The sequence below is a fragment of the Thunnus albacares genome, chromosome 2 (assembly GCF_914725855.1).
Source record: "Thunnus albacares chromosome 2, fThuAlb1.1, whole genome shotgun sequence".
Classification (NCBI taxonomy): domain Eukaryota; kingdom Metazoa; phylum Chordata; class Actinopteri; order Scombriformes; family Scombridae; genus Thunnus; species Thunnus albacares.
The window spans coordinates 8,872,632-8,888,102 of NC_058107.1; the positions used below are offsets into that span (position 1 = coordinate 8,872,632).

At 40.2% G+C, this 15,471-nt stretch overlaps 1 protein-coding gene across 1 annotated transcript in view; it reads right to left on the reverse strand.

Annotated features, from left to right (window-relative positions):
- The window catches only part of sema4c (sema domain, immunoglobulin domain (Ig), transmembrane domain (TM) and short cytoplasmic domain, (semaphorin) 4C), a 94,676-nt gene that overhangs the window by 38,705 nt on the left and 40,500 nt on the right, over window positions 1–15,471 (reverse strand). Inside the window, exon 3 of the mRNA XM_044364788.1 lies at window positions 8,244–8,452. Within this exon, the coding sequence (XP_044220723.1) occupies window positions 8,244–8,367 (124 nt within the window). The 5' untranslated portion in view covers window positions 8,368–8,452. The remainder of the gene's footprint in view (window positions 1–8,243; window positions 8,453–15,471) is intronic.

Sequence of the window (15,471 nt, forward strand, 5' to 3'; positions counted from 1 at the left end):
CAACAAGCAGAACAAATCAAGAGCTGGTTGATGCCACAAGTGAGGTTTTTTCCATTCCAGCGTCATGGTTCGGCATGTATGACTGATACAGTGGCGGGCACCAGCTGGGGAGGCCTTTTTGTACAATGTTGTGGTGATGACATACAGAAAGAGACAGAGAGAAGCCTGTGAAACTCAATGGTTGCAGCATGGCACTGCTATTGTTTTGGAATTTGACTCAGTGAACAATCCCCATGCCAAAAATTACAAGTATTTAGTCATTCCCAAGAATTCTTGTTCAAGCAAAAATCCCCTAAAAAGCATTTAGACCATGGAACACTCCATTGAAACCCAGCATAATGATGATAAAACGTCTTCATAGATACTTATGAAATCTTGTATTGGGGTTACATGTTATTAATTTGGCAGACGCTTTTGTCCAAAGCAACTCACATTTTCTCTCTACACACATTGTAGTAAGGTTTACGCCCCAACACTTTTCTACCACCTGAGCTACAGCCTCATCAGGTCCGGACTACTGGCATGTTAGATTTCTGTCCAACTGATGGAAGCTGGGAAGCTGCTCGGATAAAAGCTTAGATTACTGCTAACGCCTTCAAAATCCTGCTACCATAATTGTTCCCAGAACTTTGGATAATTTGTACATGAATTTTTGCATTGCGACTGGATAATTCCTACCATCAACAAATCTATTCTTGTACACAATTTGTATCCCCAACTGCTGCATGTGCATGTTATTTGCAGGCTGTTGGTTTGGAGAACTGGCACCTTTATTCGCACAGTTCAAAAACCTGATTATTATTGTTGTTAATTCCATCATTTAGTCAATCAAATGTCAGAAAGTAGAGAAAATGGCCACCAGAAAGTCTTCAGATTGCTTGCTTTGTCTGACCAACAGTCAAAAACCTGAATATATTCAAGTTACAAATTTGTTGTTGATTATTTTTCTGTCGATCAACTATTCAACTAATCATTTCAACACTACAGTGTGGTGTAATTTATCCAATGGATATGGAATTAAATGGCATCATTACAAAAGCACATGTGAAAATTATGTTCCTATCTCTCTGTCTGGAGACTGCCTTAATATGAATTAATCACATGTAAGATACATTTTCATATGTGATAAACTCCATGATGGGTGCCAAAATCATGGAAGGTTTCATCACTTGTGAAATTTCTGCATACTATATGTGAACCTTTACATGTGAAATCTGTTTCATATGTATGATGTTTTAAATATCTGAAAATCATATGTGCCTATATTATGCAAATTTGTACTGTGTGTGTGAAATGTTCATTTTTTAAGGATAAGGATAATGGATGACATTGATTTTTAATATAAGGCCAATCGTGGTGAACCGGTGCATCAATTGAACCATAGTAGTACTGCTACGTACGGGGAGGTGCTTTGGATGAGAGCAGCCTAGAGTGGCATTTTCATTTTAATCCACATGCCCACTTGCCTCCACATCAGCTCTCATAAAGTCAGTATGACAACAGAGAGCACTCCAGGTCCTGACATCTGGTCCCAGCTGTAAATCTTCACTGACCAATCAGCGCAGGGTCAGGGGATGAGTGACACTCATCGCAGATAAAAAAAACAGTGATGAATCTCCTTTTTCCATTCCTCCTTCCTTCTCCCCCCCATCTATCCTCCCAGTCACGCACAACCTCTCTCTGCCTCCTCCTCTGCCTCGCTCTCAACCACTCATTACTGTAATTGGAGGGTTTGGGGAGATATGGCAGAGAGAGAGAGAGACAGAAAGAAGGAAAAAAAAAAAGAAAGGTTGAGAGAAAGAGGGAGAGAGGTTTCTGGAGGTCAGAGGCCCAGCCCTTTTCCACCCTCCTTCTGCTCTGTGTTTTTCTCTCCCACCATCTCTCATTCTATCTTTCTTTTACTAAATCAAGAGGCATAAATTTGGTTTGGCTTTTCTTTAAAGATGCAGGACTTGTTTGCTGCATCAAAGCAGGCTAGATTTTCAAACAAAATATCACATTTCTAGGGGCTTTATTCCTTCTACTCTCTTTACCTCCCTCTTTCCTTTCTTTCTCTCATTTTTTCTTTCTCTCCTTTCTTTGTTTAACCACAGCTGCTGTGTTTTGTCATAGTTTTGGCGTACTTGCCTCTGTCACTGGGCTGGGCTGCGGAGTGCATGTAGTTATGTGTGTGTGTGTGTGTGTGTGTGTGTGTGTGTGTGTGTGTGTGTGTGTGTGTATGAATACAATAGGAGAAAGCCATAAAGAGAGAGAGAAATGGGATGTTTGAGAGAGAAAGACAGAAAAAGAGGAGTGAGAGAGGACAGTGGTGTTATCAGCTGAAGTATTTTCTCTGGTCAATGGAAATGGGCCAGGCTAAGGGCGTGAAAATAGCTTTAAAACAACATAATAGATGGTCAAATCAGCTGGGGCCAAATCAATGAGAAATAGGACAAAAAAGCACAGAGAAGGTTGGTCACACAAACAGAATGACAGAGGCAGAGGTGAGTGGCAGAAAACAAATGAGAAAAAAAAACATTAAATCGCCCTCTAAGTTTAAACGAGAAAGCTGCCAGTATTTTAGATTGAGTCTACAAATCTGGTGACTTTACACTCCACAAACACTTTACACTACAAAATCAAAAAAGAATTCAGCTTTGTCTTTAACACCAGTGACTCATGACTTCACTCTGACTTAACCTTTTTATTTGAAAAAGCTTCTCTTACTTACTATCTTCCTCAAGTCCAAATATGAAAAATTATGTTGTAAAAACTCTTCAATTTCCTGACAGCTAATATACTTTACATCAATCAGACAAGTTGAACAGGTGCGTTTGGCAGCGCACACCAGCAGAAAGTCCAAAGATGATACCTCGGATTATCACATTCAGATATATGCTGTGGTCAGCAAAAAAAAACCAAGAGCAACATATAAAACGAAAGTTTCTGAACAAACTACATATTTGTTTTGCTCAGGGACGAAGGAACATGTCACCCAGTAGAACGGTGTGGCTCACTGACGTGTTTTTAATAGTTTTTGGACAATGGAGGTCTACAGCACAGAGGAATACGATATATCAGGCTTTGGACACACATAATACTTGTAAGTTGGATGAGTTCATTGTTGGTTTGCATCTGCACAAGATTTGTTGACAATAAGACAAATAGAGAAAATCGCCAGCCAAATCCTTTAATATTCATTGGCCAGCTAGCTTAAGATAACTTCAGTTAAGAGGTAGTGTTAATAGTTAACTTTTTGCACATATGTCTTCATAGTGAAGACTTGAGACTGACTGGCAAAACAAAAACGTTGTCCTATCTGTGGCTACAATAAACAACTATTAGTTTGTTATATCTTGCTTATTCCTCTGTGCCATATGATACACCTTACTGTCAAAAAAAATCAATGAGCCACACTGTCGTGCAAGGTTACATATTCCTTATTTACAACATGCATGGGAACTATAGATTATTCTGAGTCAATCGTACACCATGCTGCTGTCTTAAATACTACTAGCGCAATACTAGTGCAACAAATGTGTATTAATCCACAGCTGAAAATAGACCCAAACAAATGCACAGATTTCACTCCTGTTTGATTAATGTGTAAAGCAACAATGTATGAACAATGTATGGATCAAAAGACCTGTAGCAAAAAACAAATGAATGAAAAACATGCACCATATGAACATAAATATGAAATATAATCCACATAAAAGTGAAAAGACATCAAGATACATACACTATGTCAGTGATTAGAATGAGAGACTATGAAAGAAAAATGAAAAGTATGTAAATTTACGGTGCTCTTTAGCAGCTCTGCGAGAGGCGTATACATAATGTGTGTACATAAAATGTCTCATTAGGAGCCAATGGTGATATTTTTTCCCCCCTCTATAAATGTGATGTGGCTGTTGGGGAATAACAACAGCCAAAAATTCAAAATGTCAGCATTGTCTTTGAAAAAGTGAGAGAAGAAGATGACGTTGATAGATAGCGAGGGAAAAAGAGATGCACAGAATGAGGACATTTGTGTTTCCTCTTCTGCAAGCTCATGTAAGTCTCATGTAATTGCCGGGCAGGGGTGGTGGCTTTGTTGGTGGATAGAGGGGGGGATCACCCAACCAACTCTCCTACACACACACACACACACACACACACACACACACACACACACACACACACGCACGCACATTGCCCGAAGCTCCAAATCCCTCAGACTGCCAGCCTAAGCAGTACACACACTCACACACACATAAAAACAAAGGGGGATTAGATAGACAGACACACAGCTACACACACTCTCTCTACAGAGATAGGTATAAACACACACGCCCTCTGTGCCCCCACATTTTCTCTCACTCTTGTTTTTCATTGCCTATCTTCTTGTCTGTGTCTTGCAAACTCACACTGCATGCAAACAGCAACACCCACCCACCCACCCATACACACACACACACACACACACAAGTTAATATGGATGCTATGTGTGCCTGTGCAGAGAGATGCCTCCATACAAAATGAAACCTTGGGTGAATGGCCTGCACACTCACTGTGTGTGAGTGTGTGTGTATGTGTGTTTTCCTTTTTCTCTGTCGTTCGTCTGAATCTACTTTCTGTCCTTTTAAGGCAGTTAGTGACTGGCCTCTCTCTCTTCTGTCTTTCTCTATGTCTCTCCACCTGTCTCTCTTTCTTGCTTTCTTTCCATTATATACTGTATCTCTTCTCTCTCTTCCCATTTTGCTCCCCCTCTCCAATCCTCAACCCCCCTCCCCTCTTTCTGCAGCTTTGTTTTTCCATTTCGTCTCTCTCCTATCTCCTCCCCAGCACTGTAGCAAGAACCCATCCATATAAGTCATTTAACCCAGTATTGAGCCTGAAAATCTCATTTTTCTTTAACCAAGTGGAGAAACCTGTCAACGGGTACGATAATCCCACTTGTTTCCAATGCAAATCAATTTGTGTCAAGAATCTTTCCACGCTGAAGTGCCATACTCGAATCAAATATGATAGAAGTGACGTGATCTGCCTTCTCCTGTGTTTCATGACGAGGCTTTTATTTCCTGAAAAAAAAAACAACAGTGAAGCTGCACAAGAAGCAAGGGGAGTTATCTTGTCTCTACAGGAAGATTTATCCACCTGTTTTTCCAGAAAAATACATTTGTAAGACTGAATATGAGAGTTCATTTGCTTTGCTTCTTCCATATAAGACTGTGCAGCTGTCCCTGTTTGCCCTGTCTGGTGTGTTTTTACCACAATTGTGTGCTCTGGCCAGAGTGTAGCAGGGATCTGGGCTGCTCTCTGCCAAACTGTCACACTGAGCACTTCACCAGAAACTATTGATGCCCTATCGATTGTTTTTTTCTCCCCTATTCTCTGTCCTCACATCTCACCACAGCACCAGTGACGACTGTGGCATGGAGGGATGAGATGAAGTAGGAAGGCTGTATGGAAAAAAAAGCAGGTGGGGGGTAGTGAGGGAGGGGGGAGTTGGGGGCGATAGCGACATGAGAAAGCAGCTTTTGAAACATCCCCACACCCCACCACCAACCACCACACGCCATTCTCCTCGAGAGCGGCTGAAATCGGAGCTCTTTGTGAAAACGCCATAAGAGCATTTCGGGTTCATACGATAAGCCGCAGCATACAAAGCAAAAAAGGGGAGGGCAAGGATAAAAGGCAAGAAGAAAGAGGAGGAAGAGAAGGGAACGGAGAGATAGATATGGGATGAAAGGTGGGATAGGTGCTATAGAGAGGTGAGAAAATATGGCTTTTTTCCCCATATTTATTCCTCTCTTTATAGTATTTCCCTAATCCCCAAGAGAGAGAATGCAGCACTTCCCCTCTGAGGGATTAAAAAAAGACACACAAAAAAAATTTCTCAGCTTGCAACAATTGGTATTGTTCAGCGAAGAAAGCTGGCCCTGGCTGCAGAGGAGGACTGAGATAAAGAGTGCAAATACAGTTGAGCGCTAGGATTAGACTGATGTATTGTTTTACAGAGGGTCGATGTCGGCCTCTTGACAAAAATCAGCAATCATCCACCTCTGATATAATGGAAAATCCTCTGACTGTTGTATCCGTTTGGCTTTTAAGGAAAGGGAGAGTCAAAGAGTCCAAAAATGGAGGAAGCTATCGTAGATTATTTGCTTTGTTTCAACATCCACTTTATTTAACCCTAGTATAACTGCTCCACAAAAGACACATGGATTAAAGACAGGAGTTGATTGTACAGAGCTGAATGAAAGTGGAAAAAAGAGAAGTTGCAGGTGTCTTTTGACATTTTTAAACGACAGCTGGTGCAGATATCATAAAATTGTCAAGGCTGAAAATACAAAGTATTTTTCTGATATTATTTCAAATAATTGTGACAAACCTTGTGTTCTTTTTAGCACCATTAACACTATTCCCTATACCCCCCAATCTGCCTGTCTTGATGTATCCTCAAAAACCTGTGAAAATTCCTGCACTATTTTGTTGTCAAAATTGCGATCATTAGAGCACACATATAACCCCCTTCTTATGACCCATCCATCACTGTCACTTGCTCTGCTGTTTTTAACCAGTTGGAACCTGTGCCTCTTTCTCTTCTAAAGGAAATCATTGATCATATGAAACCTTCAGCTTGTCTCACAGATGTTGTTCCCCCTTGCTTTTATAAAGAGATTTGTGAGACTATTGGACCAAACATCCAAAGAGTTATGAACAGCAGTCTCGCTTCAGGTGTTGTACCAGCAAATTTTAAGCATGCAGTAGTACAACCATTGATCAAGAAATCCAATCTAGTCACCTCAGTCCTCTCCAATTTGAGATCAATTTTCAAACTCCTGTTTCTTTTGAAAATTTTGGAGAAAGTTGTACTCATAAAATTGCAATCATTTTAAGACATACATGTCATTCTTGAGGTGTTCCAGTCTAGTTTCAAAGCCCTTTACAGCACTGAATCTGCACTTTTTAAAGTTTTTCACAATTTTTTACTTGCTACTGACTGTGGGGACTCCACCATTATGCTTATGCTTTTAGATCTCACACCTGCATTTGACATAGTAGACCGTAGTGTCCTCATCTCTTGCCTGGAGCATTGTGTTGGCATTAAAGGTACTGGTCTGGGGTGGTTCAGGTCTTACTTATCTGACAGAAGTTTTTCTGTCAGCCTTGATGACTCTGTATCCTCCTCAGCACCTCTTCCTTGTGGAGTCCCTCAGGGTTCTACTCTTGGGCCAATCCTATCTTCCCTTTACATGCTACCTGTAGGGTCCATTCTTAGAAAATATGGCATCTCAGTCCACTGTTATACAGATGACACTCAAATTTACCTGCCTTTGACACTTTGAAAACTGATTTTGTAAGGGTTACATGCTTTTATCTTGTCCCAGCTCGACTACTTTAATGCTCTTTACGTTGGTGTTAGACAGGCCTCCCTCTCACACTTGCAGTTGGTCCAGAATGCTGCAGCTCATCTTTTAACAGGAACATGCAAACAAGAGCACATTGCCACTGTACTGGCCTCCCTTTACTGGCTCCTTGTATGTTTTAGGTTTGATTTCAAGATTTTATTGTTTGCTAACAAATCATTAAATGGGCTAGCTCCAACCTATCTCTCTGACCTTTTACAACCACACATCCCATCAAGGTCACACAGGTCCGCTGAGCAGTTACGTTTGGTTGTTCCAAGATCAAGGTTGAAGCACAGGGGAGATGCAGTTGTAGCCTCCAAACTCTGACGAGAAACGAGTTGCCTCTGTGTTAGTTAGGCTGGCCTCTACACTGCCTGTTTTAAAACACTTCTTTATTCCTTGGCTTTTAACTCAAAATGAGATTTCCCTGTCTTCTTCTTCTTCTTCTTTTTCTTCGTTCTGGTCTTTGTGTTTTTATTTTGTTGTTATATGGCTTTTGCTATTTTGCTTGTACAGCACTTTGGTCAACCCTTGTTTTTAAATGTGCTTTGTAAATTTTACTTGACTTGACTAGCAACCAAGCTAACCAGTGACCCTGAACAGAGAAAAAAGAAAGAAGCTCCGAAAGCTACTAGCAGTAGCACATTCCCGGCTTTCTGGTTCAACAGCTGCAGATGTTCACCAACTAGCCCTGCGAGTAGTCACTGCGTCACAAAACTTCAAGAACAATGCACAGTTGAATATATTTGTGTCACTTTAAAGAGCAACTACCTAAAGGAATTCTTTTAAGTCTGGCTTTCAGTGGAAAGTTTCAATGCCTCCTAAGGCCTGACTCCTGTATCAGCTGGTATTACACAGCTCACTCACCCTGGTATCGAACAGTCTTGCGTGGGATTGGGTTCCAGTTGAGGCCAAGCGACTTCTCCCATCCAAACAGGAACACTAGGAGCAAGACCTTCTTCCCGCCCATGGCTCCCATGTCAGCACCCATTTGTCGGGACTGGCGTTGAGTGATGGATCGAGGGATCAATCAGATGATCAGAACAACTCGAGAGAGCAGCAGGGCTCCTGGCAGCCTGCCGAGAGAAAGAAAAACCAACACATCAGCTAGAAGCAACAATTCACTTCCCTTATTGGCTCGGCTGTTTATCTGAAACAATTTTGTCAGAGCAGTATTTACAACATGCACATTTATCAAAAAGCCGCACAAAACTATTCATACATTCAAGCTGTGCTGAAAGATACATTTCTCACTTTGAAAACATGTACTATAAAATTGAACACGGTCATCAAAATCCACAATAGTGTAAAACAGAAATGAGTTATGCAAATCATTAAAGCCAACAAGGACAAAGTAATAACATAATCAGTGTATGTGCCTCTGTGTGTGTGTGTGTCTGCCAACAAAAACAAACTCAACATTTTAATGACTTTTGGCCGGGGGGTTATGCAGGAAAGTTTTCTCTGTCCCTCCCTCACTCTGAGCGATAATCCAGCTATCGCCACTCAAAAAGCTCAGAAATAGCTTATCGCGGCACTCTTGTTAAGCCAATTCAGCAGCAGTATATTAAACTGGGGCTGAGTTATCAAAGTTAATTGGCGCTGGCAATGCATCAAACGCCAATGTGTTGGGAAATGAATGTCGAGGCAAGGACAATCCAATAGCACTGTGTTGTAAATGAATTGGTTTATACCTAATGAATATGTCAAGTGTGCGGCTACAGAGCAGCATTACACTCCAATAACAGCATAGGATGATGGACTTGTTACGGTGCTGCAGGTGAAAGTGATGTACGCGGTAAGAAGAGGAATTTCACATTGAAATACTACTTTCACACACACAATCCCAAATCTGTTTTAGTATGCTTGTGAGGACCCTAACTTTTACCTTCTGGTGTCCGAATATATGTAGCCCTCTTATTGGTAGAACTCAATTAGAGAAATTAGATTAAATGTGTTAAGCACACTCAAATTTAAGATGAAACACACCAGTTATTAACAAATAATAACCGCTTTGAATTAACACATTTCCTTTTTATCAGTAGTTTAAGTTGGGTGTGAAAATAACTTTAAATTATGTTGAGCTGCTATCATTAGTGGATTTGCTGCAGCCACCCGTGCTGTCAAACCTCCATAATCAGTGATGCCAAGTGGAAGATAACAGCTAAGAAAGAAATCACATGTGTGGCTTGTTTTGCAACAAAACTGCTGGTGGATGGATGTATTTAACAAGAAATCAAGATTTTATCTGTCTATGAGATTTCTTGTGTAGCTTACAGCAGTAAAATTAAACAGCAACATCCAGAACTGTCCCCTTTAGTAAAGGCCTCAGTGTGCTTCAGGCGAACTAGATTGTACAAAGTGTTATGCGACTGCATCTTAAAGCAGAAGTGTTTGTCCCTGTTTTAAATGACCACACTCAAAGGCGGGGTGAAAATCATGAAAATCCTCCTGCCTGCATCCCTGATCTCTAAGAGAATTCTGTGTCGTTTTATGTCTTTGTAGTCTCAATGAAATAAATAGTACAGTTATGTAGCATACTTTCAGATAGTCTCTCCTTGATGGCATTCATTGTTTAACACATAAAGTCATGAAAGCAGTTGTGTGAAGAATTTAAAAAGGGAGCATGAGAGAGTAACCTTGCCTTACATTCACATCTCCACACACTTGGCCACTCACTGTGTGAAGTGGGTATGACTGTCTGATTTTCTGTTCTGAAGCAGCCCTGTCTGATTATGCCATTGGAAAGGGTGTTTCAGATGCTGATAAGCACTTTGTTTGAAGCATATTAAGGTCTTAAGGCTAATCAACAAACATTCTCTCCACAGTTTCCATATGGGAACTATTTCTTTAGTAGAAAGTTGTTCAAATGAAAACTCTTCACACTGTGGTTCATGGATTATCAAGAATAACCGGGACATTTTCTGGAGAGAGATGACACTTAAATTTAAATGTCATTTGGGCACCACAAGCAAAATCACATACACTTCTATTGCACTAAAATGGCAGCAGAAATCTCAGAATTCGATATCTCCAAACCCCAGCACATACAGTAAAACCAAAACAGTCTGTGTGGCTAAATACCACTAGGAATAAGTGATGTTTTTGTTGTTCTTTTTTTTGTAATTTCGTTAACTGACCCTTTATATTCAACTTAAAGGTAAAGCTCCAACTCACTAACTGGAACTTTAAACAAAGTCTCATTATTTAAACCAATTACTATAGTGAACATTAACCTAACCACTGCAGATATGAGGAATGAGGGATCTTTCTTAATCCTGGTAGTCAAATAAAAATTGAAATACAAGGAAACACACACACACAGAAATGCACACACCATCTGTAAGCTTTCCCCTCTGCACCTGCTGCTGCGGCGTATCAGCGAGTGAAATGGCGCCTTTGATGATGCATGCTCATTGGAAAAGGGAACCCATTGACTTTTAAACAGGCACAAAATGTCAAACTGTATTTACTTTAACCAAGCACAAAGAGGAAAATACTTCTGTATATGTAACACATTTTATGTCTCCTACTCCCTCTCCCTCTATTCCTATGTGTGTATTAAGTTCCTGTGCTGACAAACAAACATTTGGTCTATTTGGCGGATTGGCAGGGGAGGTAATTGGGATTTGGAGATGTGTGTGCGCATGTCCAACCAGTGTGACTGTTATTGATTACACTTTTGAGAAGAAAATAAGAAGAGGCTGAGAAAAAAAAGAGAAAAAAATCAAATACCCCCCCATATACTCCCCCGCTACCATCCACCCCCAGATCAGATCATGGCGACGTACTGTTAAATGAGCGTGCTTAAACGCTGGGTTTGGGTGAAAGCTCTCCAAGCCTCACAGTGCCGACTACCAGCTTTATTGGATCGATGCTGGAGGCCCTGCTGGCCAACGCTTGAGTGAGCCGAGAAGAGATTGAGATGGAGGGAGCGAGCGAGTGAGTGAAGGAGGAAGGGATGAAGGGCTAAAAGGATGAGAGAAAGGGAGAGAGAGTTATGCAGAAAGAAAAGACATTTGGAGATGTTGCAGGAGGCTTGCAATTTTTCATTTTTTTCTCCCTCCACATCCACTCTTCTGTCTCTGTGCTGAAAGGTAACAAAGTGAAGTGGGCATCCTGCAGGCCAGATTAAGTGAAGTGGTAGCGTGTAAACACTACAGGGGAAGATGAGGAGGAAGAGGATGGTAGAAGAGACGGTGGACATTCAAGGACTCCTGCCTGTCTGAAAAAAATGCTTAAAAATCTTCAACAGACACCTCTCTTTCATTTGCACGTTCTCTTTTTCTGTCTGTTGCGGGTTTGTGCTTTTCTTTCATTCCATCTTCCTCTCTTTCCTCTTGCCTGCCAGTTCAACGACATAACTGTTTACCTCAAATAATAGTTCACAGAAGTAAATGTTGATTTTCAAATCCAGGAAACAAGGGTTTATACAGTTATAATGAAATGTCATCAGTAAGGTAGTTTAAAAATTGGGCCTGTCCAGGATATTTCCTTTTCAGCCAGGGCATGCTGGGACAGGAAAAAAACTGGTATATAGAAAGGAAAAACTCTCAAAGGACCACTATGATCTGCAAGGCAAGGGTCACATGACTGAAGGCCAATACATACTTGTAATGTATACTGTAGACAGGTCCGCTTGTATTCCTTCATTATAGGTATTGATTTATAGTTCACATCACATTTAACCCATTGATAGCACCGTTACAACACTAGATGGATGGATCATACTTGATCATTCCAAATCGAGATTTAATAATATTCTCCACACAAAATTTCTTTACAGTCTTACATATAACTGGAGTTATGTCCAGGTAACTTCACTTTCGTCTTGTCTAATTTCTGTTTAGTTGTGACAAAGCAGTTCCTTATCAATGTGATTCAAATATTATCAACGTAAAAAAAAAAAAAATCACAACGATTGCTTCTATATAAATTACTTTCAAGATTCTGTATTACAGTTCTACAACATTACACAAATCTATTAAAACAGACTTTTCTCTAAAATTATTTAATGTGTGGGTCTGTCACCCAGTAAAAGACTAACGGTCTTCGTTATATCTGGCTGGACAAATATCAGATAATGAAAAGAGCACAGTTCAATGCTACTGAAATGTCAGTTTTAATAGTAAATTATACACACACACACACACACACACACATGCGTGTGTGCGCACGCACACACACACACACACACTCTACATTCACACACATGGGTATAGATGTATGTATTTATTTTATTATTATATTTTATTTCCATTTCCATTTACAATTATTCCATTTACATATACATTTGTTTGATGTGTTGTGTACTATGTTGTTCAGTATCTTTTCTTGACTCCATATATTTTTAAATCGAAACTCCACTGAAATTTTGAAAATTTCAATAAAAAGATTTAAAAGTAAATACATAGTATTCCTACTGAAATGAATAATTTATAGCATTTTTAAAATAAAAAACAGCTCAAACCCACCACCAGTATGGCTCATAAGCAATGGTGGAAGTTTTGGTTCTTACCTATCTTACTATCCTTGGCTTTAAAATAAGAGTAGCGATACTAAAAAAAGTACTTAATTATAAGTAAAAGTCTTACATTCAAAATTGTACTTTGTCAGTTATACTGTTATATAGGCTGTTATACTACATAATGATTATTACTGATGCACTGAAGTGTACATATCAATTTAATATTGAAGGATATGCATTTGGATGGTTTAATCTGTAACAATGCATCATATTTTATAATGTATACATTTTGAATTTTAAATCTTAATCTGCAACGTAACTAGTAACAGCTGTCAAATATAAAGTGAAATATTTCCTTTGTAGAAGTATTAAGTGGCATAAATAAAGTACAAATGCCTCAAAAAAGTACTACAGTACAGGGACTAGAGTAAATGTACTACATTCCACCACCTTCTTTAATATAACATTGTAATATTAGCTCACTTAGCCAACACAGCTGGCAGTAAACAAGCTAGCAGGCTACCTCACTAGCAGTAGTTATAGCTTTGAGAGCATGTAACTGTACAAACCATTTGAAAACCACCAAATGTATATTCTTCAGTTCACCACAGTTTGATTTATTTAGCTGTTTTAACAGTATATAGCAGATGGATTCTATATCATGCCAATGTAGAAAATGGAGTCATTCACCAAAGGACAATAACAATCAAGTGAAAACAAATTAGCTAGGTAGTATTGTTTTCCACACAGTGTTGTTGACTGCTTCTCTGAACTTGATGTCATTCTGCTACTAAAACTGCACATTGAATCTTCAAGGCACAACTTCTGGGAACTTTATGAACGCCGAGGGAAACAGCTATTCAGTGTATGATGTAGGCTATTTTTCTTTTTCTTTCTATCAAACCGACTATTATGATCCCTCGCTGTGTCATAAAAAGCGAGATTGAGCCTCGGTCTACCCTGATGACCAAATTAACTCTCTTGCTCTGTCTCTCACCACAGCCTCTTTAAGGTCCGGTGGTGTCACATAACTCTGCAGGCGGTATCAAATCATCTTTTAGCTGCTGGTGTTGTTGAGCCTGGTTTAGCTAATGAGCTAAGACATGGCAGCCTAATAATATCAGTCAGCACTCCACAATAGAGAGCTCATTAAAACATACAGAGAAATAGGCCACATGTTCTGATTAGGTTGCTGAGCTCCTGTGTGTGTTTTGGCTGTCGATTTGTGTCGTGTGTATTTGAGCCTGAGTGCGTGTTTGCATGTGTGTTTCTTGTTGTAGTGTATTTGGAAGTAAGAAGAGTCCCTGTAGGGAGAAGCAAAGCAGGATTGTTTCTTCGAAGTGAGTGAATGCTGGGGAAAAAGGAAAAAAAAAGGAAAAGAAGAAGAACGTTTTCAACCCGTATCTGTCTGTCCTCCTTTCTTTCTATCCTCTTTTTTCCACTGTCCTCTTACTGCCCTTCATTTTCTCCATGTCTTCTTTCCTGGCAGCCTTTTCCTTCCCTTCCTCCCATATTACCACACACACACACACACACACACACACACACACACACACACACACACACACACACACACACACACACACACACACACACACACACATTGACCTCTGGTGCAGTCCCAGCTGATTGCTAGTCCTTCCAGGCATTGTTTGACTTTTAACCCCGACCTCTGACCTTTTCTGTGGGTAACAGAGAGCCAGGGCGCATCACCCACTGCCCTCCTCCCCGACTATCACGCTGGGACAGACTTAATGTCCATTAACCCGTAACTGCCCCCCCCCTACACACACACACACACACACACTCACACACACACACACAGACGGATGGACTAAAGGACAGCCCCCACCCTTCATCTCCTCTCTCGCCTCCCTGCAAAACAAACACACCAGCTACCGTCAGCTCTCTTCCTTCCTTCCTTCCTGCTACCCCGTCCCCTACCGCCCCTCCACCTTTTATTGCTCCTGTAGCATTTAAAAACACACACAAATACAGACAAGTGCAAACTCTCACACTCACAAGTCTTTTTCACTGAAATGGAACAAGCTAGAATCAAACGATTTCACACCTCGTGGACGGAGGGATGAGAGCCGCTCGAGGACTTTTATGCCGCGTTCCCCTTACTTTGTAATCATCATAGTGGAAAGATGGAGCAGCACTGGTGCATGAATGGTTGGACACATATTTTCAATACTGGATCGTTTGAAATATTCAAAAGAGGAGCTTTCTGACAGAATAATAGTCTTGTCAAAGTAGAAAAGCCTCTGAAACAGCATTAAAAGCATCATGGGACACTGAGTGGTGAGAGCAAGACTAATAATGCTCTATGGATTTTGAGGTGAAATTACTAGTAGTAGCCTAAGTACTAGTCATTTTAATAATAATTATAAAACATCACAATTCAAGAAATAGTCAAAATTTGAATTCCAAGTGCAATTCGTTATGACCAAATACAAACCAATGACATTCCCCTGGTCCACTGTGTTCAGTGCTAATTAGCAAATGTTAACATGCTAACACACTAAACTAAGATGGTGAACAGGGTAAACATTATACGTTATACGCTATATTATTATATCAACATGTTAGCATTGTCATTGTGAGCATGTTAGCATGCTAATGTTA